Source organism: Oncorhynchus clarkii, chromosome 27, assembly GCF_045791955.1.
Source record: "Oncorhynchus clarkii lewisi isolate Uvic-CL-2024 chromosome 27, UVic_Ocla_1.0, whole genome shotgun sequence".
NCBI lineage: Eukaryota > Metazoa > Chordata > Actinopteri > Salmoniformes > Salmonidae > Oncorhynchus > Oncorhynchus clarkii.
Window position 1 is genome coordinate 20,104,947 of NC_092173.1, and position 26,318 is coordinate 20,131,264.

Sequence of the window (26,318 nt, forward strand, 5' to 3'; positions counted from 1 at the left end):
AGGAAACAATTAAGCTTTTGTTTTTGAGGAAGTGGAAGGGGATTGTAAGTGACTATGCCACTCAGGCGTTAGATCCTTTATTTCCACATTCTCTTTGTCTTATAAAATAACGGGCTTTGGGCTGCCTCTCCCTGAGAGACAGACTCCCCACGCAGTGATTGAAAAGTAATATTAAGCAACTCTACTGTCCATTGAAATGGATTCATTAAGAGATGGCGAGGTGCAATTGTTATGCTGGAGAAAGTACTACAAGCAACTAAGTGACCATGTACTTGTTACCCACAATACCTGTATAAGATGTAGAATTCAGCTTTACTTCCATACAGAATGTGTAATCTGATTTAAAGTAATACCAAACACTGATCCAGCCACTGAAGTCAGTCACTCCAGTCAGTCAGTCACTCAAGTCACTCCAGTCAGTCACTCACTCCAGTCACGTCAGTCAGTCACTCACTCCAGTCAGTCACTTACTCCAGTCACTCCAGTCAGTCACTCCAGTCAGTCACTCCAGTCAGTCAGTCAGTCACTCACTCCAGTCAGTCAGTCAGTCACTCCAGTCACTCACTCCAGTCAGTCCGTCACTCCAGTCACTCACTCCAGTCAGTCAGTCCGTCAGTCCAGTCAGTCAGTCCGTCCGTCACTCCAGTCAGTCAGTCAGTCCGTCACTCCAGTCAGTCAGTCAGTCCGTCACTCCAGTCAGTCAGTCAGTCCGTCACTCCAGTCAGTCAGTCCGTCACTCCAGTCAGTCAGTCAGTCCGTCACTCCAGTCAGTCAGTCAGTCCGTCACTCCAGTCAGTCAGTCCGTCACTCCAGTCAGTCAGTCAGTCCGTCACTCCAGTCAGTCAGTCAGTCCGTCACTCCAGTCACTCACTAAAGTCACTCACTCACTCCAGTCACTCACTAAAGTCACTCACTCACTACAATCAGTCAGTCAGTCCGTCACTCCAGTCAGTCAGTCCGTCACTCCAGTCAGTCAGTCCGTCACTCCAGTCAGTCAGTCCGTCACTCACTCACTCACTCCAGTCAGTCAGTCAGTCCGTCACTCCAGTCACTCACTCCAGTCAGTCACTCCAGTCAGTCAGTCAGTCCGTCCGTCACTCCAGTCAGTCAGTCAGTCCGTCACTCCAGTCAGTCAGTCCGTCACTCCAGTCAGTCAGTCCGTCACTCCAGTCAGTCAGTCCGTCACTCCAGTCAGTCAGTCCGTCACTCACTCACTCCAGTCAGTCAGTCAGTCCGTCACTCCAGTCAGTCAGTCAGTCCGTCACTCCAGTCAGTCAGTCAGTCAGTCACTCACTCACTCACTCACTCCAGTCAGTCAGTCAGTCAGTCCGTCACTTCAGTCAGTCAGTCAGTCAGTCAGTCCGTCACTCCAGTCAGTCAGTCAGTCAGTCCGTCCATCACGGACTGACTCCAGTCAGTCAGTCAGTCCGTCACTCCAGTCAGTCAGTCAGTCCGCCACTCCAGTCAGTCAGTCAGTCCGCCACTCCAGTCAGTCAGTCAGTCCGCCACTCCAGTCAGTCAGTCAGTCCGCCACTCCAGTCAGTCAGTCAGTCCGTCACTCCAGTCAGTCAGTCAGTCAGTCCGTCACTCCAGTCAGTCAGTCAGTCCGTCACTCCAGTCAGTCAGTCAGTCCGTCACTCCAGTCAGTCAGTCAGTCCGTCCGTCACTCCAGTCAGTCCGTCCGTCACTCCAGTCAGTCCGTCCGTCACTCCAGTCAGTCCGTCCGTCACTCCAGTCAGTCCGTCCGTCACTCCAGTCAGTCCGTCCGTCACTCCAGTCAGTCCGTCCATCACTCCAGTCAGTCCGTCCGTCACTCCAGTCAGTCCGTCCGTCACTCCAGTCAGTCACTCCAGTCAGTCAGTCAGTCAGTCAGTCACTCCAGTCAGTCAGTCACTCACTCCAGTCAGTCAGTCACTCACTCCAGTCAGTCAGTCACTCACTCCAGTCAGTCAGTCACTCACTCACTCCAGTCAGTCACTCCAGTCAGTCAGTCCCTCCAGTCAGTCAGTCACTCCAGTCAGTCAGTCAGTCACTCCCTCCCTCCAGTCAGTCAGTCACTCCCTCCAGTCAGTCAGTCAGTCACTCCCTCCAGTCAATCACTCCAGTCAGTCAGTCAGTCAGTCAGTCAGCACTGTACCTGTTCTGGTGCAGAGAGGATGTGGTGGTGGGGAAGGTTTCCCCTGACTCCCCCTGACTCCCCCTCCGTCACTCCAGTCACTCCCTCCAGTCAGTCAGTCACTCCAGTCAGTCAGTCAGTCAGTCACTCCCTCCAGTCAGTCAGTCCAGTCAGTCAGTCAGTCAGTCCAGTCAGTCAGTCACTCCCTCCAGTCAGTCAGTCAGTCAGTCACTCCCTCCAGTCAGTCAGTAAGTCACTCCCTCCAGTCAGTCAGTCAGTCAGTCACTCCCTCCAGTCAGTCAGTCAGTCAGTCACTCCCTCCAGTCAGTCAGTCAGTCAGTCAGTCACTCCCTCCAGTCAGTCAGTCAGTCAGTCAGTCAGTCAGTCACTCCCTCCCTCCAGTCAGTCAGTCAGTCAGTCAGTCACTCCCTCCAGTCAGTCAGTCAGTCAGTCACTCCCTCCAGTCAGTCAGTCAGTCAGTCACTCCCTCCAGTCAGTCAGTCAGCCAGTCAGTCAGTCACTCCCTCCAGTCAGTCAGTCAGTCAGTCACTCCCTCCAGTCAGTCAGTCAGTCACTCCCTTCAGTCAGTCAGTCAGTCAGTCACTCCCTCCAGTCAGTCAGTCAGTCAGTCACTCCCTCCAGTCAGTCAGTCAGTCACTCCAGTCAGTCAGTCAGCACTGTACCTGTTCTGGTGCAGAGAGGATGTGGTGGTGGGGAAGGTTTCCCCTGACTCCCCCTGGAACTCAGTGAAGGGCTGATCCCCTCCTCCTGCCCTGGGGGCCTCCTGGAAGTCCTGGAAGTCATCATCGTCTGCTTTCCCCTAAACACACCACCAAGACGATGGATACATGAGTGTCTACTAAAAGTGTCTACTAAATGGCATAAATTAAACATACTATTATAAATAATGTGAAATGAAACCACATGTATCTGTATATACTATGGAGAGGCTTGGTTGGCCCATTGGCTGGATGTGTTACCTGTACATGTGGGAAGTTGGTGATGAAGTTGGTGGGTGGTTGGGCGGAGGGTAAAGGAGCAGCAGGAGGAGCCCTGCCCATGACTGTTGGCGCAGGCATGGCCATGGACACAGGGACAGGGGGCTGAGTCATCATGGGCTGCTGGTGTTGGTGCTGGATGACAGGGGCCATAGCCATGGCCAGGGCAGGCAGGTTGGGCACCGGGGGAGAGGGGAACTGGCTCAGGATCTCCACATTCATGGCTGGAAGACCACTCTGCAGGGGAGGGATGAACAGGGATCAGTGGTCAGGTTCATATGAGGCTGCATCTCCAGAATGATGGACTGCTAGTGTGACATCACTGAAAGTCCAAGTAAAAAAAAATGTAAAAAAACTAAAACAAGAGGCTCCCACGCTGAGGTCTGTCCAACGCTGGTCCGACCAAGCTGACTCCACACTCCAAGACTGCTTCCATCACGTGGACTGGGACATGTTTCGTATTGCGTCAGATAACAATATTGACGAATACGCTGATTCGGTGTGCGAGTTCATTAGAACATGCGTTGAAGATGTCGTTCCCATAGCAACGATTAAAACATTCCCTAACCAGAAACCGTGGATTGATGGCAGCATTCGCGTGAAACTGAAAGCGCGAACCACTGCTTTTAATCAGGGCAAGGTGACTGGTAACATGACCGAATACAAACAGTGCAGCTATTCCCTCCGCAAGGCTATCAAACAAGCTAAGCGTCAGTACAGAGACAAAGTAGAATCTCAATTCAACGGCTCAGACACAAGAGGCATGTGGCAGGGTCTACAGTCAATCACGGACTACAAGAAGAAATCCAGCCCAGTCACGGACCAGGATGTCCTGCTCCCAGGCAGACTAAATAACTGTTTTGCCCGCTTTGAGGACAATACAGTGCCACTGACACGGCCTGCAACGAAAACATGCGGACTCTCCTTCACTGCAGCCGAGGTGAGTAAGACATTTAAACGTGTTAACCCTCGCAAGGCTGCAGGCCCAGACGGCATCCCCAGCCGCGCCCTCAGAGCATGCGCAGACCAGCTGGTCGGTGTGTTTACGGACATATTCAATCAATCCCTATACCAGTCTGCTGTTCCCACATGCTTCAAGAGGGCCACCATTGTTCCTGTTCCCAAGAAAGCTAAGGTAACTGAGCTAAACGACTACCGCCCCGTAGCACTCACTTCCGTCATCATGAAGTGCTTTGAGAGACTAGTCAAGGACCATATCACCTCCACCCTACCCGACACCCTAGACCCACTCCAATTTGCTTACCGCCCAAATAGGTCCACAGACGATGCAATCTCAACCACACTGCACACTGCCCTAACCCATCTGGACAAGAGGAATACCTATGTGAGAATGCTGTTCATCGACTACAGCTCGGCATTCAACACCATAGTACCCTCCAAGCTCGTCATCAAGCTCGAGACCCTGGGTCTCGACCCCGCCCTGTGCAACTGGGCACTGGACTTCATTACAGGCATCTCCACCCCGCACATCTCCACCCCGCTGATCCTCAACACTGGGGCCCCACAAGGGTGCGTTCTGAGCCCTCTCCTGTACTCCCTGTTCACCCACGACTGCGTGGCCACGCACGCCTCCAACTCAATCATCAAGTTTGCGGACGACACAACAGTGGTAGGCTTGATTACCAACAACGACGAGACGGCCTACAGGGAGGAGGTGAGTGTCAGAAAAATAACCTCACACTCAACGTCAACAAAACTAAGGAGATGATTGTGGACTTCAGGAAACAGCAGAGGGAACACCCCCCTATCCACATCGATGGAACAGTAGTGGAGAGGGTAGCAAGTTTTAAGTTCCTCGGCATACACATCACAGACAAACTGAATTGGTCCACTCACACAGACAGCATCGTGAAGAAGGCGCAGCAGCGCCTCTTCAACCTCAGGAGGCTGAAGAAATTCGGTTTGTCACCAAAAGCACTCACAAACTTCTACAGATGCACAATCGAGAGCATCCTGGCGGGCTGTATCACCGCCTGGTACGGCAACTGTTCCGCCCACAACCGTAAGGCTCTCCAGAGGGTAGTGAGGTCTACACAACGCATCACCGGGGACAAACTACATGCCCTCCAGGACACCTACACCACCCGATGTTACAGGAAGGCCATAAAGATCATCAAGGACATCAACCACCCGAGCCACTGCCTGTTCACCCCGCTATCATCCAGAAGGCGAGGTCAGTACAGGTGCATCAAAGCTGGGACCGAGAGACTGAAAAACAGCTTCTATCTCAAGGCCATCAGACTGTTAAACAGCCACCACTAACATTGAGTGGCTGCTGCCAACACACTGACACTGACTCAACCCCAGCCACTTTAATAATGGGAATTGATGGGAAATGATGTAAATATATCACTAGCCACTTTAAACAATGCTACCTTATATAATGTTACTTACCCTACATTATTAATCTCATATGCATACGTATATACTGTACTCTATATCATCGACTGCATCCTTATGTAATACATGTATCACTAGCCACTTTAACTATGCCACTTTGTTTACATACTCACCTCATGTATATACTGTACTCGATACCATCTACTGTATCCTGCCTATGCTGCTCTGTACCATCACTCATTCATATATCCTTATGTACATATTCTTTATCCCCTTACACTGTATAAGACAGTAGTTTTGGAATTGTTAGTTAGATTACTTGTTGGTTATTACTGCATTGTCGGAACTAGAAGCACAAGCATTTCGCTACACTCGCATTAACATCTGCTAACCATGTGTATGTGACAAATAAAATTTGATTTGATGATTTGATTTGATAATGTGCTTAATGCGTTAATGTGGATTTTCATATGTTAGACATTTACAAAGTTACTTTATATTATACAGACAATACTGTCAGTATGAGTGCATCGTTATTGTAAAGCAGTGATGCTGGAAAATTGTGATTTTTCTTTCATCCAACTCAATCATCTATTAACATTCTATTCCATCCAGCAGGAGATGGAAAAACAGATGTTTTGCTGAAATAAATAATTCATTAAAGTCAAGTTCCATTTTAACAGCCTCCACTGGCGCGGCTTCCCAAACCTTTTCATCACTCTACAAAGGATGCAGCTCATGGCGGCACTACCTCAAGGCTCTTACATTTACATAACTAAATAAGTGTTATTATTCTCGCTGTGGCAGGTGGCAGTGGAGTGCAGATTGAGTTGTGAGGTGCCTGGGATTGTCAGTCTCCCAGGGGTGCTGGTGAGCGGCAGAGCAGATAAGAGGTCTGCTGTCACACTAGGCTGAGAGGAGATCCAGTCACCTTCACCTGGCTGCCTGAGCTCAGTCACACCACCACCACCACCCTCCCAGAGCAGAGATTCAGCACAGTCACTCACTATCAGTCTCAACTGCACACGTCATAGCATGTCTCAACTGCACACGTCATAGCATGTCTTAACTGCACAAGTCATAGCATGTCTCAACTGCACACGTCATAGCATGTCTCAACTGCACACGTCATAGCATGCAGTAGGCCTAACTACTGAAGTAAGGTGCAATGAAACATAATATTAGAGACTGTCCTTTACTTCACATGAAGAAAATATCACAGTGAAGGATGGTCTTAAGTCCCCACTGACAGAAAAACCCCTCAAATCTTTCTGTTGTTAATAACTCCGACCCTTTAAAAAACACAAGGTGATGCAAATGCCTACCTGTGCCACACCAATCAGAGCAAGGACTGTGTAGAGCTCCTCCTTGGTCAGCATGCCAGGCGTGGTGCGATTGGCTGAGGCCCAGATCTGGCCCAGTGCTTCCCTGGGCAGGCCTGAGGACATCAGGATGGGGTAGAGCTTGGCTGTGTCGATGCCCCCCGGAGTCATGGTGAACTGCAGGACCTTTTTGAACATCTCTGGAAAGGAGAAAGAGAAGGCATAGCAACAGATCAAACATATTACAGAAAGACTGGGTAGAACTAGGAAGTTCTCTGATTGACTTGTTGGAAAGGATCCGAGTAGACACAATAGACCAATTTCTATACATAAGTGGTAGAAATCTGTTCAAAAACGTAGGCATTTACCTGGGATGAGGCTGTCGTTGTAGAGCCAGCCTGGTACCATGGGCTGGATGTGCTCTTGTTGAGGGTAACCACCAACACCTGCTGTCAGCAACACAGGGACAGTTAGGTTAGGAGCTGAAGCAGAGACTTAGGGCTGGGTGTACTACCTGCGCTGCATCTCACCAGACCAGAGCCTGCCTGTATAGTATTCTCCACCTGTCTGGAGATCTAAGTAGAAGTGTAATGCTGCTCTGCACTGATTCACTAAGGATGCATCCCAAATGGCACCCTAGTGCATTACCTTTGACCAGGGCCCATATGGATCTGGTCAAAAGTAGTGCACTATAACGGGAATCAGGTGCCATTTGGGATGCCACATCCTAAGCTTCCTGGTGCTTCATACAACTATTCATCTGTCCTTGGACCAGAACCAACTACTCCAACAGCTCCTGAGAGGGAAGAGAGGGTTGGATTTGGGTTGTCAAACAAAATAAATGAGCCTGTCTCTTCAATTCATACTAACATTGATCTAAATCTTCTGTGCAACCATGAGGTCAGTTTTTCATTAGTGTACTAGGGTGGAGTGAGTGTAAAAGCAGGTGTAAAAGCAGCTCCTAAAATACACTTAACAATGTGCATTTGGAGAGGAAGATGCCTCAATGGAAGCCTCAGACTAGTACGTCGAAATGTCAAATGTTGACTCAAGCAGCAAATCCTCTCATCAGACCTCTATGATGAGGAACCTCCACATTTCCCTGGGACAGACAGCGAGCGACTGAGGAGAAAGACAAACAAACGAGAGAAAATAGATAGTAGCAGAGTGTCAGAACGGCTGAGCGGCAGAAAGGCAGGGCGGCAGAAAGGCTGAGCGGCAGAAAGGCTGAGCGGCAGAAAGGCAGGGCGGCAGAAAGGCAGGGCGGCAGAAAGGCAGGGCGGCTGAGTGGCAGAAAGGGTGAGCAGCAGAGGGGCTGAGTGGCAGAGCAGCAGAAACGCAGAGTAGCTGAGTGGCAGAGCAGCAGAAACGCAGAGCGGCAGAGCATCAGAAAAGCAGAGTGGCTGAGTGGCAGAGCATCAGAAAAGCAGGGCGGCTGAGTGGCAGAGCAGCAGAAACGCAGAGCGGCTGAGTGGCAGAGCAGCAGAAACGCAGAGCGGCAGAGCATCAGAAAAGCAGGGCGGCTGAGTGGCAGAGCAGCAGAAAGGCAGGGCGGCTGAGTGGCAGAGCAGCAGAATCCGACTGAGGCACCAGCTCTAGACCCACGGGACTCCAGTAGGTATGGGTCAATCCAAGCGTAGCATCTCATCCATGTTAAACCCAAGCAGTCAGCAGCACGCGTCAGTCTCTCTCTGACGACGTCAAATGACACTGATTCCCTACAGAGCTCTATTTAGGGAATAGGGGCCAAACAGAAAGATTCCTCAGCTATATAGGAGAGTCCCGGAGCACTTACTCAACTAAACAGGATGAATGACATCAAGAGCTTTTAGGGTTGGTTAGTATGATTTCCATTACAGATAGGACAATCAAGAGAAGCATCAGGGGTAGAGAAGGTAAAATCACATTGTCTCAAGTCTTATTAGTCAACGTTGAAGTGTTTGCTGCAAAATAAGAGAGAGGAATCAGGGGCATTCAACCATTCGCTTGAAAAAACAGGCCCCATGCTCCGCGCTGATTGTGTGTTAATTCTGCAGTGATCGAAGGCAGAGAAAGAGACTGTTAATAAATGGTTTCTTTTCTCACCACCATCACTACTGGTTTGGGGAGGAGGGGGGTCGGCTGCTGGTGAGGGGGCTGTGGGCCCCAGTGCTGGTGCCTCTGGTTGTGGTGTTTCTATAGTGAAAGCAGAAATCAGGTCCCCAGGAGCCTCAGCCCAGTTCCGGGCCTTGGTGCTGGAATGAAACTGGGCCGAGACTGTAGCTCGGTTAGGGGCCAGGGTCCTCTGGGACTTAAAGCTAACCTGGGCCTTCTTTTCAGCCGTTAAATCACACGAGGAGAACAGTTTCTCTTCCAGGGACGGGCCTAGAGAGGTGGGTGAGGAGGAACACAGCTGATTGATATCACAACCATTCATAATGCCTGTTTCTTAGTTCTATTGGCCCCTGCTCAGTAATGAGGGTAGAGCGAATTTGGATTCAACAGAACTGACCATCATTACTTTACAGCTGTCAGTCAGTGTGCAAATCTCAACTCAGGGACACTTTAAGAGTGTAGAAATGTAGTGCTTCAGCAGCTTCACACATTACATGACAAATATGTTCAACTTCTGCACCTAGGTGGAGCTACTGGCTACTTATTGAATGCTACTGATTGATAGCCTAGCCTAGCCTCTTTCCAAATCGGTGGCACTGGCAGCATATCAAAGAGCTAGAGCAGTGGTGTCAAACACATTTTGCCCCAGAGGCCGCATTAGGCCTTCAGCGAGGTCCGGAGGGCCGCACTAAAAATTGGTTGGAATTTTTGATGGTCCATGTCTGTTTAGCTTTCATTTCGGTGATTATAAGCGCGCTGGAAACAGTCAAGAAACTGTAGGAATATAGGTCCATTATAATTTCTACAGTTTCTACCTGGTTTTAGTCATTTAAAAATGACCAACCGCGGACAGGATTGGACACCCTCGCAGGCCGGATCCAGCCGTATGTTTGACACCCCTGTGCTAGAGCAGGTTTGCGCCATCTAATTGTCTCATGACAGACGGGAGACAAGTACCAGCTCTGTCTCCTGTCCTCCTGATGTGTTTACTGTCTGTCAGAGTCTTCCATCTCTTCCTCACTAGAACTGGCTTATCAGGGCCTCTGCCAGCCAGAGTGAGCAGTGACAGGCACGTGTTACTGGGAGTATTCTACTAAATGTCAGTACTGATTTTAATGGAGGCAGAACTGGTTGTTGGGTACAGCACTCACACGGTTTACTTTGTAGTGTGCGTTAACTTAAAGGCTGAAGCGATCTGACCATCTGCCGTGCCGTCTGTATGCTTACACACAGTAAACTGACTACAAACCGAGTCTGACGCTAGAGAGCCTTCAACACCACAATGCGGTACAGCTTATTGTCTCATCAGCAGCACTGGTCACAATTTCCAAACTGTGTTATTGGTTGATTATGAACACTAAACACTGACTTAAGAGGTTGATGTGAACAAAAAACAGTTACCTTGAAATGCAGATGGGGAGCTGGAGTTGACAGTAGAGTGTTGGGTGGCAGTAAGAATGGACATAGAGGCAGGGAGGGACTGGGGGAAGGGGGCAGAGGAGGGTCTCTGACCAGGACCTGGGTCTAAAGAATGGGGATGGGCCTGGGAGGAGGGGGGGAAGGAGGAAGAAGCATCTAAGGGACCCTGCATAAAGTCACTAAACTCGTCATCGGGGAAAGCAGGGGGGAGGGAGTGAGAGGTGACAGAAGAGTGGGATGGCGATGAGTCTGTAAAAATTGAGAAATAATGATAATGGCAGAACAAGGCAACACAGGCTACGATGACGGGAGGTGGACACGGTGCACAGTGCTATAGTAGTGAAACAAAGGCTAGTTTGTGCAGGATCAGAAAATGTATCACACATTTTTAAGATTATTTAAAAAAATATATGTTTATCATATGAAATAATAAATATGATAATGTCCATAGTTAGTATGAACTAAGGATGTCAGATCAGTTAATACTAAATAAATAAGGTGGTTAGTTTGATGTTTGCTAATAGACAACATTCTGTAATGCACAAGGTAATGACAGTGAGAGACACAGTAGGTCAAGTTAAAGATTTTTTAAAAAGTGAAACGTGACAGAAAAACAGAAGATTATGTTGGTCTCCTACTAAGTATGATATAATCTTTGTGAGAGACAGAGGCAGATACAGACTGCTCTGTCCATTGCAACAGCTGCTGTCACATAGGCTGGCAGTCACCAGCCTGTCTGTCTCGTCTGTCTGTCTGTGTGTGTGCCTACACCCCAGAGGCAGCCTTATCATTCTCAGGGGAGGCTGTTCAGTCAGGCAGTAGGGGAGTGGAGCTGTGTCCTGACTCCTGGAAGACAGATAAGGAGGAAACACAGAGTGAAGGACAATGACTGTACTGATGAGTGTACCTGGCTTCTTGGGGTGTGAGGATGGCGTGGGGTGCATCTTGGCGTCTCTGCTGAACCCGTCCAGGTTGCCTTTGATGGCCTCCAGCGCATCGTCCCGACTCGCCCCCATCTGTCCCTGTGGATGGGACAAAGCAGGGCTCAGGAGGGGAATGTGTCTAGACTGACAGCATGGATGCATTCTACATTGCAACCCATGTGTCTTTATCACACTGTGGGAACTAGGACAGAACGAGGGCAGGACTGAGGCAGAAGCCAGGCATGATGATGATGTGGCTCACCTTGGGTTTGACGCTGCTCAGCAGCCTCAGCTTCTGTTTCTGCTCCTCAAACTGCCTCCTCTTTCTGTCCTCCTCCAGCATCCGCTGCTGCTGCTCCAGACGCTTCCTACACAACATAACACATTTAGAGCATACAACTAACACACACTGACCACATAGACAGACAGAACAACATGTAGAGAGAAAAACAGAGGGGGGAGAGAGGGAGGGAGGGAGAGTAAGGGAGTAAGGGAGAGCAAGACAGACAGAGAGAGAGAATGGCCCTTACTGGTGTTCCTCGGCCATCTGTTTCTGCATGTCGGCAGTGTACTGGGGCCCGGGGCCCCTCATGCTCATGAACTGTGGCTGGCCCATGAACTGCATCCCAGGGGCCTGCATTCCCATGGCCATCCCACCCTGCACAGAATGAACGCACACACACACACAAAGCGGAGGTCTCGTTAGCAATCATAGCATTCAATATTATCACAGCAGTAGCAGGAAACCAATGCATTTCTAAAGTGGTTGTCATACAGCAGTCACTGCATAACTACAACCACTTAGACTGGGAAAAATGTGTGCTATTAACACTATGCAATGCAGAGATGTCCTAACATGACAGCAGTGAATGGAGGAAAAGTTGTCATTTGATAAAAGAAAGAGCAAAGAGACCGAGATAAAGGCAGAGGATTTGGTAAGGATGAGGCAATACCCTGCAAAGGGCTCCTTCTTCTAAATGTCTAGCCTGAATGAGAGAGGTAGCTTGAGGCAGTCTGCTCTCTTATAAAGAGCAGCATTACAGGAGAGATGGTCTTGCCCTTCTTCTTTTGGCTTATTTAAAACCTCAGAGGACCACATTGCCAGTAATGTAAAACAGAGTACCTTCACTCTAGAGTAGGGGTGTCAAACTCATTCCACGGAGGGCCGAGTGTCTGCAGGTTTTTGTTTTTTCCTTTCAATTAAGACCTAGACAACCAGGTGAGGGGAGTTCTTTAATAATTAGTTAACTTAATTAATCAATCAAGTACAAGGGAGGAGTGAAAACCCGCAGGCCCTCAGTTGAATGAGTTTGACACGTGCTCTAGAGTAATGAGAGGAATATGTTGTGGCCATTGCCTTCAAATACACTCGTACACGCACACACAAACCACCTGCATAGGCATGGCACCAGGAGGCATCTGGCCTCCGAAGTTCATTCCCATCATTCCTTGCATGTTGGGCTGCATTTGGACTTGAACCATACCAGGGAATCCCTGTTGTTGCTGCTGCTGCTGCATGGGCATCATACCTGGAAGAAAACACACAACAAATGTCCAGTCAATCATAAGCTCTGCAAATGGCTATACTGACAAAGGGTTGTTGCAAACCGTAAAGATAACATGTAGTCATTAAAGCGTGAACATGTACTATATAAGTAGAGTTGGCCTAACTGGACTGGAGTGTGCTATTGGAACTCCCCCAGACATAGGCTAGATGAGCATTGTGCCAGTGAATTATTATTGCTAACACATTTCCTGGACAGCGAAGAGTAAACAGAGGCTTGGAAACAACCCAATCTGTTTTGCCTGTGTGAGTGGAGTGCTGTGACAGCTCAGAGTAAAACAGAGGAGTACTAGGGAATAGAACTAGAGAGTGCGTTTGTTTGCACAGATGCTCTGGCTGACAGTCCTCCTGGAGCCTCCACATGATGTACCATATAATGCCCCAACCGGGCTGAATAATGGGTTATGGCTCATCCAAACAAAGTGCTGCATGCATTCTGATGCGTATTGAAACATCTAACGACCCCCAACACAGCCACAAGGGTGTGTGTGTGTTTGTTTACCTAATAAACTATCAGGAACAGATAGGACATAAGCCTAGGCCCTATGTATTGTATTTGACTGATGGTGTTGTTGATAGTGCACAATGCACATCTGAACTGACTTCACTCTGATAGATAAACATCCTTATGAGTTATTGGTTAGGTCTATTTACTGAATTCAAAAATGTCTCAAGAAACCAGGGCACATAGGAGAGTGAAGTGCCTGGGGAGATTTGGAAAAGTAGTGCCGACTGACAGGACACGTCACAAATGGCACACTATTCCCTATATAGTGCACACCTGGTCAAAAGTACTCCACTAAATAGGGAGCCATTTGGGTTGTAGAGTGTAGGATGACTCACCTTGTGGCGGTCCCAGGCCCCCTCCAACAGGATAAATAAAACTGCAGGAGAGAAGGAAAAACACAGGTCAATAACACAGCTAGAGACAAGCCTAAAGGGAAGACTAATGGAGAACATCTAGGCTGAAATCATTCAACTGTCAATCATATAGGTTCAGAGATGTTAGAAATCAAACTGGATGGACAACAAAAATAGAGGATGGACTGAAAACAAACTAAATATAAGTATTGTAAAAATGGATTGTGTCTGTAAAATGTGTATAAAATGAAGGTAGTGTTATTGTTTATTCGTTTACTCCAATTGGGGGAGGGGTGGTAAGGTTTGGGGAATAATAAAGGAATATTTAAAAAAAAAATGTGTGTGTATGAATGTTTATGTGTATATATATAGTTGAAGTCGGAAGTTTACATACAGGTTGGAGTCATTAAAACTCGTTTTTCAACCACTCTACAAATTTCTAGTTAACAAATTATAGTTTTGGCATGTCGGTTAGGACATCTACTTAGTGCATGACACAAGTAATTTTTCCAACAATTGTTTAGACAGATGATTTCATTTATAATTCACTGTATCACAATTCCAGTGGGTCAGAAGTTTACATACACCAAGTTGACTGTGCCTTTAAACAGTTTGGACAATTACAGAAAATTATGTCATGGCTTTAGAAGCTTCTGATAGGCTAATTGACATCATTTGAGTCAATTGGAGGTGTACCTGTGGATGTATTTCAAGGCCCACCTTCAAACTCAGTGCCTCTTTGCTTGACATCATGGGAAAATCAAAAGAAATCAGCCAAGACCTCAGAAACAAAATGGTAGACCTCCACAAATCTGGTTCATCCTTGGGAGACATTTCCAAACGCCTGAAGGTACCACGTTCATCTGTACAAACACTGACTCAGTTACACCAGCTCTGTCAGGAGGAATGAGCCAAAATTCACCCAACTTATTGTGGGAAGCTTGAGGAAGGCTACCCGAAACGTTTGACCAAAGTTAAACAATTTATAAGGCAATGCTACCAATACTAATTGAGTGTATGTAAACTTCTGACCCACTGGGAATGTGATGAAAGAAATCAAATCTGAAATAAATCATGCCCTCTACTATTATTCTGACATTTCACAATCTTAAAATAAAGTAGTGATTCTAACTGACCTAAGACAGGGAATTTTTACTAGGATTAAATGTCAGGAATTGTGAAAAACTGAGTTTAAATGTATTTGGCTACGATGTATGCAAACGCCCGACTTCAATTGTATGTATGTATATATATATATATATATATATATATGTATATATGGGTATATATATATATATGTATATATGGGTATGTGTATATGGGTATATATATATATATATATGTATATATGGGTATGTATATATATATATATATATATATGGGTATATATATATATATGGGTATATATATGTATGTATGTATATGGATATATATATATGGGTATGTATATATATATATATATATATATGGGTATATATATATATATATGGGTATATATATGGGTATGTATGTATATGGATATATATATATGGATATATATATATATGGGTATATATATGGGTATGTATGTATATGGATATATATATATTTACCCCAAAAATATATAAATAAACAAAAACTGTCTCTCATAATAAGCTATGGCACGGACACCATTGTAAGGAAGTAAAATAATAAACATGCAACTGTATGGTGATGTGGCAGCACCTAGCCTCCCTTTCTCTGTTCCGTCTTTTTATTTCGGGCACTTTTCTGTTCGGCTAGGCAGCCTGGACTTCAGTGTGGCCCTTACTGTTCTAGCTCACCGCTTTCCAGGGAATGCATGAATGAATATTGCATTGATCGCGAGGACTAAACTTGACAGGCAGGAAGAAAAAATTATCAAATAACACTTGGCTGTTGCTCAGAACAACATTTATCGATCAGGGAATGAGCTCCTCTGACAACAGCCATTACGGAATTATTCTCCTAGTGTATCCGTGCTCTAATTTGCCATAATGGTTAAGTAAAAACAGCCAGACATATGGTTTTAATGGGATGCACATCAGTGCACATCAGTGGTTGTTTCATGTGCTGTAATTGATGGAGACTATGTCTAGATCAAATTCAGACAGACAGGAATCTATAGAAACTTTATCTATAGAAACACAAAATGTAGGCTAAATTCTAAGAGCAGACAGTCAGAGAATGAGGTAAGAGACAAGAGGGATAAAGAGTGAACAAGGCCAGCTTGGCACTATGACGCAGTCTGCTTCTTCTCTGACGCCTCCTCTCATTGGTTCTGTGGTCACACTGATGCTGGAGGAGAAAAGAGATGGATGAGGATACAAGAAGACAGCACTAGCCTACCTGAGCCCATCATAACACCTGAGACTACCAATACCCAGCTAAGCCCACTAGCCCAGTCCACCCTACAGAGCAGTACACTGGACAATGAGGCTTCACTTCACAACTGCCATTTCAGGCAAATCTGAGTTCGCGCCCAGGCTCTGTCGCAGCCAGCCACGACCGGGAGGTCCGTGGGGCGACGCACAATTGGCCTAGCGTCGTCCGGGTTAGGGAGGCCGGTAGGGATATCCTTGTCTCATCGCGCACCAGCGACTCCTGTGGCGGGCAGTGCGCGCTAACCAAGGTCGCCAGGTGCACGGTGTTTCCTCCGACACATTGGTGCGGAGGATGCGGAGGATCCGGGTTGGATGCGCACTGTGTTAAGAAGCAGTGCGGCTTGGATGGGATGTGTTTCGGAGGACGCATGGCTTTCGACCTTCGTCTCTCCCGAGCCCGTACGGGAGTTGTAGCGATGAGACAAGTAAGTAATAACTAACAATTGGATACCATGAAATGGGGGTAAAATGTAAAAAATAATAATAATAATTTTAAATAAATAAAAAATTATCCTTTCCCAATGGTACCAAAGTGTCATGTGACAGAAAACTTCTGTTTTTCTATTTTAGAATTCCCAGAATCATAAAATGATCATTTGAAAAAACGTAATATTCCTTTGTTTACAAATGCAATAACAATACCCAGGACGCTTTCCCTTGACCTGGGCTTGATGTGGAGTGAGAGATTCTGGCTCACATCTGTTCTCCCTCAGATTTAGCCTGTAGCTTTACAGAGCTTTAATAGCAGCGCTATGCTACGCAACCACAGCAAATGAAACCCCCTGGAATAACAGTGCAGATTAACCCAGAGTGAGATCAGCAGTGCCAGTGATGCGAGCTGTGGGCTCTGTATAGGCCATCGTAGGACTAATTTAAGGCTTGAGCCATGCCAGGTTTTCCCACAAGCTCAACAGAACTCCAAAAGTGATCTAGTACCTGTTGCTATAGTACAGCTCTCCTATCGCAACTCCCTATAGGCCTAGTGGTGTGCTAGTCAAATCATTCTTTATTTGCCACATGCGCCGAATACAACAAGTGTCAATGGGTCAATGTAGGGTCAATGGAAATTGTCCGGTGGCGATTTTTATGAGTTGTTCAGCAGTCTAATGGCTTGGGGGTAGAAGCTGTTGAGGAGTCTTTTGGTCCTAGACTTGGCTGACAATTTTATGGGCTTTCCTCTGACACTGCCTATTATATAGGTCCTGGATGGCAGGAAGCTTGGCCCCAGTGATGCACTGGGTTGTTCGCACTACCCTCTAGCGCCTTACAGTCAGATGCCGAGCAGTTTCCATATCTGGCGGTGATGCAACCGGTCAGGATGTTCTCGATGGTGCAGCTGTAGTACCTTTTGAGGATCTGGGGGCCGATGACAAATCTTTTCAGTCTCCTGAGGGGGAAATGGTTTTGTTGTGCCCTCTTCACGACTGTCTTGACTATGTTTGGACCATTAAGATGTGGACACCACGGACCTTGAAACTCTCGACCTGCTCCACTACAGCCCCTTCGATGTTAATGGGGGCCTGTTCGGCCCGCCTTTTCCTGTAGTCCACGATCAGCTCCATTGTCTTGCTCACATTGAGGGAGAGGTTGTTGTCCTGGCACCATACTGCCAGTTCTCTGACCTCCTCCCTATAGGCCGTCTCATCGTTGTCGGTGATCAGGCCTACCACTGTTGCGTCGTCAGCAAACCTAATGATGGTGTTGGAGTCGTGTTTGGCCACGCAGTCGTGGGTGAACAGGGAATACAGGACGGGACTAAGTACACACCCCTGAGAGGCCCCAGTGTTAAGGATCAGCGTGTGACAGAGTCTTGTTGCCTACTCTTACCACCTGGGGGCAGCCCATCAGGAAGTCCAGGATCCAGAGGGAGGTATTCAGTTCCAGTGTCCTTAGCGTAGTGATGAGCTTCGTGGGTACTATGGTGTTGAACGCTGAGCTGTAGTCGATGACCAGCATTCTCACATAGCTGTTCCTTTTGTCCAGGTGAGAAAAGGCAGTGTTGAATGCCATTGCGATTGTGTCATCTGTGGATCTGTTGGGACGGTATGTGAATTGGAGTGGGTCTAGGGTGTCCGGGAGGATGCTGTTGATGTGAGCCATGACCAGCCTTTCAAAGTACTTCATGGCTACCGACGTGAGTGCCACAGGGCGGTAATCATTTAGGCAGGTTACCTTCACTTCCTTGGGCACAGGGACTATGGTGGTCTGCTTGAACCATGTAAGTATTACAGACTCAGTCAGGGAGAGGTTGAAAATGTCAGTGAAGACACTTGACAGTTGGTCCACGCATGCTTTGAGTATACGTCCTGGTAATCCGTCTGGCCCAATGGCTTTGTGAATGTTGACCTGTTTAAAGGTTTTGTTCACATCGGCTACCGAGAGCATTATCACACAGTCATCCAGAACAGATGGTGCTTTCGTGCATGCTTCAGTGTTGCTTGCCTCGAAGTGAGCATAAAAGGCATTTAGCCTGTCTGGTAGGCTCACATCACTGGGCAGCTCACATCTGGGTTTCCCTTTGTAGTCTGTAATAGTTTTCAAGCCCTGTCACATCCAACGAGCGTCAGAGCTGGTGAAGTAGGATTCAATCTTAATCCTGTATTGACACTTTGCTTGTTTGATGGTTCGTCTGAGGGCATAGCGGGATTCCTTATAAGCGTCCGGATGAGTCTCCCGCTACTTGAAAGCGGCAGCTCTAGACTTTAGCTTGATGCGGATGTTGCCTGTAATCCATGGCTTCTGGTTGGAATATGTATTGATGTCATTGATGCACTTATTGATGAAGCCGATGACTGAGGTGGTGTATTCTTCAATGCCATTGGAGGAATCCCGGAACATATTCCAGTCTGTTTTCTAACAATTGCTAGTAAAACAGTCCTGTAGCTACGAATAATACAGATGAGAACTCTCTTGGTAGATATTGTGGTCGACAACTTAACATAAGGTACTCTACCTCAGGCGAGCAATACCTCGAGACTTCCTTAATATTAGACATCACGCACCAGCTGTTATTGACAAAAAGACACACCCTCCTACCCCTCGTCTTACCAGAAGTAGCGTCTCTGTTCTGCCGGTGCATGGAAAATCCTGCCAGTTCTATATTGTCTGCTTCTTCGTTCAGCCACGTCTCCATGAAACATAAGATGTTACAGTTTGAATGTCCCGTTGGTAGGATAATCTTAATAGTAGGTCATCAATTTTTATTTTATAACGATTGAGCGTTAGCAAGGAGAATGGAAGGCATTGGGAGCTTATTCGCTTGCCTCCAGCTTCTCAGAAGGTTCCCCTATCTGCATCTCCTTTCCCGGCGTCTTTTCTTCACACAAAAGGCGTGGATCTGGGCCCGTTCCAGTGAAAGCAGGATATCCTCCTCGTCGGACTCGTTAAAGGAAAATGTTCTTCCAGTCCGCGGTGAGAAATCGCTTTTCTGATGTCCAGAAGCTATTTTCGGTCATAAGAGACGGTAGCATCAACATTATGTACACAATACGATAAAAAATAAGTTACACAAAATGCTAAAAAAATTGCAAAATTGCACAATTGGTTGGGAGAATGTAAAACGTCAGCCATGTTCTTCGGCGCCATCTTTTATTTTCTTAGACCCATGATATGTCAGACTTTCTGGTCAAAAGTAGTGCACTGCATAGATGATAGGGTGCCATTTGGGACATAACATCAGTGCTATGCCAGGCAGCAGGGCCAATGAAGAGTAGATTCATGCCTCTGGCTCCTGTTGACAGCCTGGTATCAGGATGGGTTTCATTATTTCCAGGCTTGCTGCCAGCACATCGCCTACCTGCTCCTCTTCCCTGGCTCAGTGTGCCACATTCTGTCATCAAGTACACCACACACTATCAGTCATACACAACACAGCAAAGCTATACACAGCTAGCCCCGGTCACGTTCGCTGATCTGAGACCACTCTTCTTGAACTGCACTGTTGATTAAGGGCCTGTAAGTAAGAATTTCATGGTAAAGTCAACACTTGTTGTATTCGGCGCATGTGACAAATAAAGTTTGATTTGATTTTATAGACTCCTCACTAATAGGGAAGGGGGAGAGGCCTGGATAATACCTATAGAACCAGAGAAAGTCTTCTCTACAGATCTTAGATTTCAATATGGATGAGTTCAGCTGCTCAGCACTATAAATCAGCACTTCACCTATATCTGACCCCCACCAATGGTCTTAATGTACACCAATGTCAGGACAAGAAATGTCTCCAGAACATTTGTTAGCCAGAGACAAACATCACCTGTTATTTTCTATGAGACCATATGTCAGATAGGCTACTCTGGCCAGCCTAATCTGTAAACCTAATCTTAAACTATTTGGTTTCCTCAGCTGTAGTATCTGTATCACCTGGCTGGTCGGGTTCAGAGGCATGTAGCAGGCAGACATTCATTATTCACACTGCTCAGCTCAGGCCCAAGCTGGTGATGAAAAAGTAATGGGGCTAGCCTTTTCATCTCCACTGTAGGACGAGCTACTGCTTCACCAATATCAACAGGCTCATGCAGGAGTCAACAGGACTCAAGATTTAACTAAATATTTACCATTTATCATAGACCTCTACACCAATCACTAATAACTGAGAGGAGATTTAAAACCAAGGCCTTATTTCACTACAACAGCTCAGGTTTAACACTTGAACTGCCTGGCCTTCAGCCTAGAAGTACGCTGGTGATTCACTGATCCACCTCTACGCAGAAAACACCATTCTGTATACATCTGGCCCTTCTTTGGACACTCTGTTAACAAACCTCCAAACGAGCTTCAATGCCATGCAACATTCCTTCCGTGGCCTCCAACTGCTCTTAAATGCTAGTAACCAATTGCTCTTCAACCAATTGCTGCCCGCCCGACTAGCATCACTACTCTGGACGGTTCTGACTTAAAATATGTGGACAACTACAAATACAGTGCCTTGCGAAAGTATTCGGCCCCCTTGAACTTTGCGACCTTTTGCCACATTTCAGGCTTCAAACATAAAGATATAAAACTGTATTTTTTTGTGAAGAATCAACAACAAGTGGGACACAATCATGAAGTGGAACGACATTTATTGGATATTTCAAAGTTTTTTAACAAATCAAAAACTGAAAAATTGGGCGTGCAAATTATTCAGCCCCTTTACTTTCAGTGCAGCAAACTCTCTCCAGAAGTTCAGTGAGGATCTCTGAATGATCCAATGTTGACCTAAATGACTAATGATGATAAATACAATCCACCTGTGTGTAATCAAGTCTCCGTATAAATGCACCTGCACTGTGATAGTCTCAGAGGTCCGTTAAAAGCGCAGAGAGCATCATGAAGAACAAGGAACACACCAGGCAGGTCCGAGATACTGTTGTGAAGAAGTTTAAAGCCGGATTTGGATACAAAAAGATTTCCCAAGCTTTAAACATCCCAAGGAGCACTGTGCAAGCGATAATATTGAAATGGAAGGAGTATCAGACCACTGCAAATCTACCAAGACCTGGCCGTCCCTCTAAACTTTCAGCTCATACATGGAGAAGACTGATCAGAGATGCAGCCAAGAGGCCCATGATCACTCTGGATGAACTGCAGAGATCTACAGCTGAGGTGGGAGACTCTGTCCATAGGACAACAATCAGTCGTATATTGCACAAATCTGGCCTTTATGGAAGAGTGGCAAGAAGAAAGCCATTTCTTAAAGATATCCATAAAAAGTGTTGTTTAAAGTTTGCCACAAGCCACCTGGGAGACACACCAAACATGTGGAAGAAGGTGCTCTGGTCAGATGAAACCAAAATTGAACTTTTTGGCACAATGCAAAACGTTATGTTTGGCGTAAAAGCAACACAGCTGAACACACCATCCCCACTGTCAAACATGGTGGTGGCAGCATCATGGTTTGGGCCTGCTTTTCTTCAGCAGGGACAGGGAAGATGGTTAAAATTGATGGGAAGATGGATGGAGCCAAATACAGGACCATTCTGGAAGAAAACCTGATGGAGTCTGCAAAAGACCTGAGACTGGGACGGAGATTTGTCTTCCAACAAGACAATGATCCAAAACATAAAGCAAAATCTACAATGGAATGGTTCAAAAATAAACATATCCAGGTGTTAGAATGGCCAAGTCAAAGTCCAGACCTGAATCCAATCGAGAATCTGTGGAAAGAACTGAAAACTGCTGTTCACAAATGCTCTCCATCCAACCTCACTGAGCTCGAGCTGTTTTGCAAGGAGGAATGGGAAAAAATTTCAGTCTCTCGATGTGCAAAACTGATAGAGACATACCCCAAGCGACTTACAGCTGTAATCGCAGCAAAAGGTGGCGCTACAAAGTATTAACTTAAGGGGGCTGAATAATTTTGCACGCCCAATTTTTCAGTTTTTGATTTGTTAAAAAAGTTTGAAATATCCAATAAATGTCGTTCCACTTCATGATTGTGTCCCACTTGTTGTTGATTCTTCACAAAAAAATACAGTTTTATAACTTTATGTTTGAAGCCTGAAATGTGGCAAAAGGTTGCAAAGTTCAAGGGGGCCGAATACTTTCGCAAGGCACTGTACCTAGGTTAGACTGTAAACTCTTCTTCCAGACTCACATTAAGCATCTCCAATTCAAAATTAAATCTAGAATCGGCTTCCTTTTTCGCAACAAAGCCTCCTTCACTCATGCGGCCAAACATACCCTCATAAAACTGACTATCCTACCGATCCTTGACTTTGCGATGTCATTTACAAAATAGCCCCCCACACTCTACTCAGGAAACTGGATGTAGTCTATCACAGTGCCATCCGTTTTGTCACCAAAGCACCATATACTACCCACCACTGCGACCTGTATGCTCTCGTTGGCTGGTCCTCACTACATATTTGTCTATAAGTCTTTGCTAGGTAAAGCCACACCTTCTCTCAGCTCACTGGTCACCATAGCAACACCCACCCGTAGCACACGCTCCAGTAGGTATATTTCACTGGTCATCCCCAAAGCCAACACTCCCTTTGGCCGCCTTTCCTTCCAGTTCTCTGCTGCCAATGACTGAAACGAATTGCAAAAATCACTGAAGCTGGAGTCTTATATCTCCCTCTCTAACTTTAAGAATCAGCTGTAAGAGCAGCTAACCGATCACTGTACTTGTACACAGCCAATCTGTAAATAGCACACCCAACTACCTCATCCCCATATTGTTATTTATCCTCTTGCTCTTTTGCACCCCAGAATCTCTACTTGCACATCGTCATCTGCACATCACTCCAGTGTTAATGCTAAATTGTCATTATTTCACCTCTATGTCCTATTTATTGCCTTACCTCCCTACTCTTCTATATTTGCACACACCGTACATAGATTTTTCTACTGTGTTATTGACTGTACGTTTGTTTATGTGTAACTCTGTGTTGTTGTCTTTGTCGCACTGCTTTGCTTTATCTTGGCCAGGTCGCAGTTGTAAATGAGAACTTGTTCTCAACTGACCTACCTGGTTAAATAAAGGTGAAATATATATATTTTTTAAACACACTAGAGAACGTTGAGAACTTAACTGGGCATCCCTTTTAGGATATTCATCAGATTCATATCAAGCACCTAGACTTGAATAATCGCGCATAAACAATTGTAAAGCATGAATTGCATGAAGAAATATTGGTGAAAATATATGACTAAATATAACAATAAAAAAACGTAGGCCTAAAGTAAATTCGACACTTCCAGCCAATGCCACATTAACATTTTAAAAGTCTAATAAATACATTTCATATATGCTTTCGGAAGAATAATCATATGGTTGTGCTTTTAAAGGTCTTAGGTAACATTAGAAAACTAAATAACTATTATTTCAAAAAACATAATAGCATTTTCATTAGTTTGTTATTTTAGGCTATAAGTAAGTCCATCACAAAGAAGTCTATTATAATTTTGTTTTGGTAGGTCTATAGAAACATTGCAGAAATAAGAAAAAGTATTTAAAAGAAAATAGAATAGCATATTTTACATTTATTATGTTACTAGTCTTTGCTTAGTTGCCAGAGCAATGTTGAACGCATGGACAACACAAATATTCTTGGAAAAAGTGACATTCGAAAATAGAGCTGCACCTCTTGAATTGAGAGTTATTTGACAAAGGTGTCATAGAAACTGCAGAATATGTCTTTCTGATACTATATAGAAAGCAAAAAAATGTACACACATGTGACTGAAGATGCACCCACCCATCTCTTCATTGTACAATTTGACAACTTATAATATTATCACTCAGACTATTGTCAATTTAATCTTGTCTATAGGCTATGTCTATAGGCTATGTCTACAGGCTAACTCTTATTGTGCGTGAAATTAGTTTTGGTATAGTTTAGGTGTAGCTTCGATGGGCCGGCTACGCAGGCTGACTGGCATCGTTTGTTTCTCCTTGCTCGTCTTGGATAGCCACGGACAAGTTTTGCATTATTCTCAAGGACTAGTGCAGCACATAGCATGTTTTCGTTTCCCTTACAATAAATGTGATTAATAATATAGTTAAATAAATAAATCAGTACTGTAACAGTTTATTTTTAGCAAAGAAAAACATCAAAAGAAAATTAAATTAACCTACTGTGCCCGCTCAAATTATTTGCCATAAACATGAGCGCCAACGCTGATAAATAGGCGTAACACAAACTTATCATTACAATATTGTCTTTCTAAATTAAATCAACCTCTTCACCCTCCTTATCGTTCAGTTAGGCCTAATTTTTAATTAAATTGTGAAGTAATGTGCACAATTATCACCCATTCATCCAGTAAGGAGAGATACGCATTAGCGCCTGGGTGGGTACCAACAGCAAAAAAAAATGAATACAAAATCAAACCTCAGTGTTTGTCGGCCTATGGTGGTTCTAGTGTTAAGACATGAATGATAGAGCTGACTGACTGAACTACAATAGATGTATTATAATATCAGACCAGAAGCAAATATCAGAAAAGCAACGTTTTTAGTCTGAGCATGGATTTATCTTTCATGGGGGAGATCTAGGCTATAAGCAGGTGAGAGAAGATCATGATAAAGCCTAGATTTGGCCACTAAAAGTATAAGGCCATGGCAGCTTGCACGTCATGTCATCCCACATCTGATCAAACATCAACTTTGTCCAGGAAGATTCACCATGGCAGCACAGGTTAGCTGCTTTCGATTTGACCTCGGTTTTTTACGAGTTCCCAGTTGTCTTGAAAGCACCATCACCATTGAAGGAGGTTGGAGAGAATGTGTGGCTGCTCTGATGTAACGTTAGTTGCTACCTTATTAGCTCGGGCTATATGTTATCTCACCACCTTGTCAGCTCAATCCAACAATCTGAAAATCACTGTGTTTAGGTATCGAATCATCTTAGCACAGGTATGGACTGGCAGGCTGTTTGCACAAGCTAGTTAGCGTTACAGTAACGTTAGCTAGCAAAGAACATCTGACAACTCAGCTGACCTGGCTACTAGCTAACGTTAGCTGGATGGCTAGTTAGAAAACGACATTCCCGTGCTGCAAATACGCCTTATATCAGCTATAACATATTGTTCATGTTGTTATTGGCTATTATTATTCGACAGCCAGCAAAGATGTGACACAGTACAGCTACCGTTAGCACTTCACCAAAGCTACATTCCTATGATAGTTAGCTAATTTAGGTAAGGTAACATTATTAGCTGTCTGGCTAGCCTGTCTCGCCTACCAGAAACGCTCATTCTTCACTCGCTATTCCGTGTGTAAATATAATTTTCGAACAATTTAAACCACAGCGGTCAAGTGCAGAATACCGTCAGACAAATAATTGACTCGTTTCTTTTTTTTTTACACACATAAAATAAGTACCTGCCACCTCCCCCAGATCCTGGCCGTAACGCCATCTTGATAACAGTGGTCTGTGACAACAAAAAAATCGTCGTCAGTGACGGATCTTCCGGGTCACAGTTTTTTCTTCTTCACAAGATGTCGCTGTTGTGCTTCTGTCAAACTCAAAATGTTTAGCCTTGCATCCATGGAACATGATGCCAAGACTCTTGGCAGGTTTACCGTAAGTATGTCAATTGTGTACCTGTCTTCATTATATGGAGAAGATGCTTCTCATATCATGAAGGGTCTAGTAGAAATAATTAAAATCACAAGACTAACCTTATCAAATAGTCCCACATTTCTCAGTTGTTTTAGATTTGAGATAAATTAATTTCACTAAGTCACTGTTGATGATTAGTTGTCCTAGGTCTGTTCCGTATCACTGACATTATAACCCTCTCCTGGGCTGGATTGGATTAAACCTGCCTATGCAAGGTTTGCAATATG

At 45.4% G+C, this 26,318-nt stretch overlaps 1 protein-coding gene across 12 annotated transcripts in view; it reads right to left on the reverse strand.

The window, feature by feature from the left end:
• Positions 1 to 25,922, reverse strand: part of LOC139385476 (synergin gamma-like) — a 51,114-nt gene extending 25,192 nt beyond the window's left edge. For 6 of the 12 annotated variants that reach the window (XM_071130544.1, XM_071130541.1, XM_071130538.1 and 3 more), the window contains exons 1-12: positions 25,851 to 25,922; positions 13,641 to 13,681; positions 12,626 to 12,762; positions 11,764 to 11,891; positions 11,496 to 11,601; positions 11,218 to 11,332; positions 10,293 to 10,559; positions 8,883 to 9,161; positions 7,166 to 7,246; positions 6,801 to 6,997; positions 3,097 to 3,351; positions 2,800 to 2,936 (exon numbers count right to left, since the gene is read on the reverse strand). In XM_071130544.1, the coding sequence (XP_070986645.1) occupies positions 2,800 to 2,936; positions 3,097 to 3,351; positions 6,801 to 6,997; positions 7,166 to 7,246; positions 8,883 to 9,161; positions 10,293 to 10,559; positions 11,218 to 11,332; positions 11,496 to 11,601; positions 11,764 to 11,891; positions 12,626 to 12,762; positions 13,641 to 13,681; positions 25,851 to 25,885 (1,778 nt within the window). In that variant the 5' untranslated portion in view covers positions 25,886 to 25,922. The remainder of the gene's footprint in view (positions 1 to 2,799; positions 2,937 to 3,096; positions 3,352 to 6,800; positions 6,998 to 7,165; positions 7,247 to 8,882; positions 9,162 to 10,292; positions 10,560 to 11,217; positions 11,333 to 11,495; positions 11,602 to 11,763; positions 11,892 to 12,625; positions 12,763 to 13,640; positions 13,682 to 25,850) is intronic. The other 6 variants (XM_071130546.1, XM_071130543.1, XM_071130539.1 and 3 more) reach the window with 3 other exon arrangements.
• Between the last annotated feature and the right edge of the window lie 396 nt (positions 25,923 to 26,318).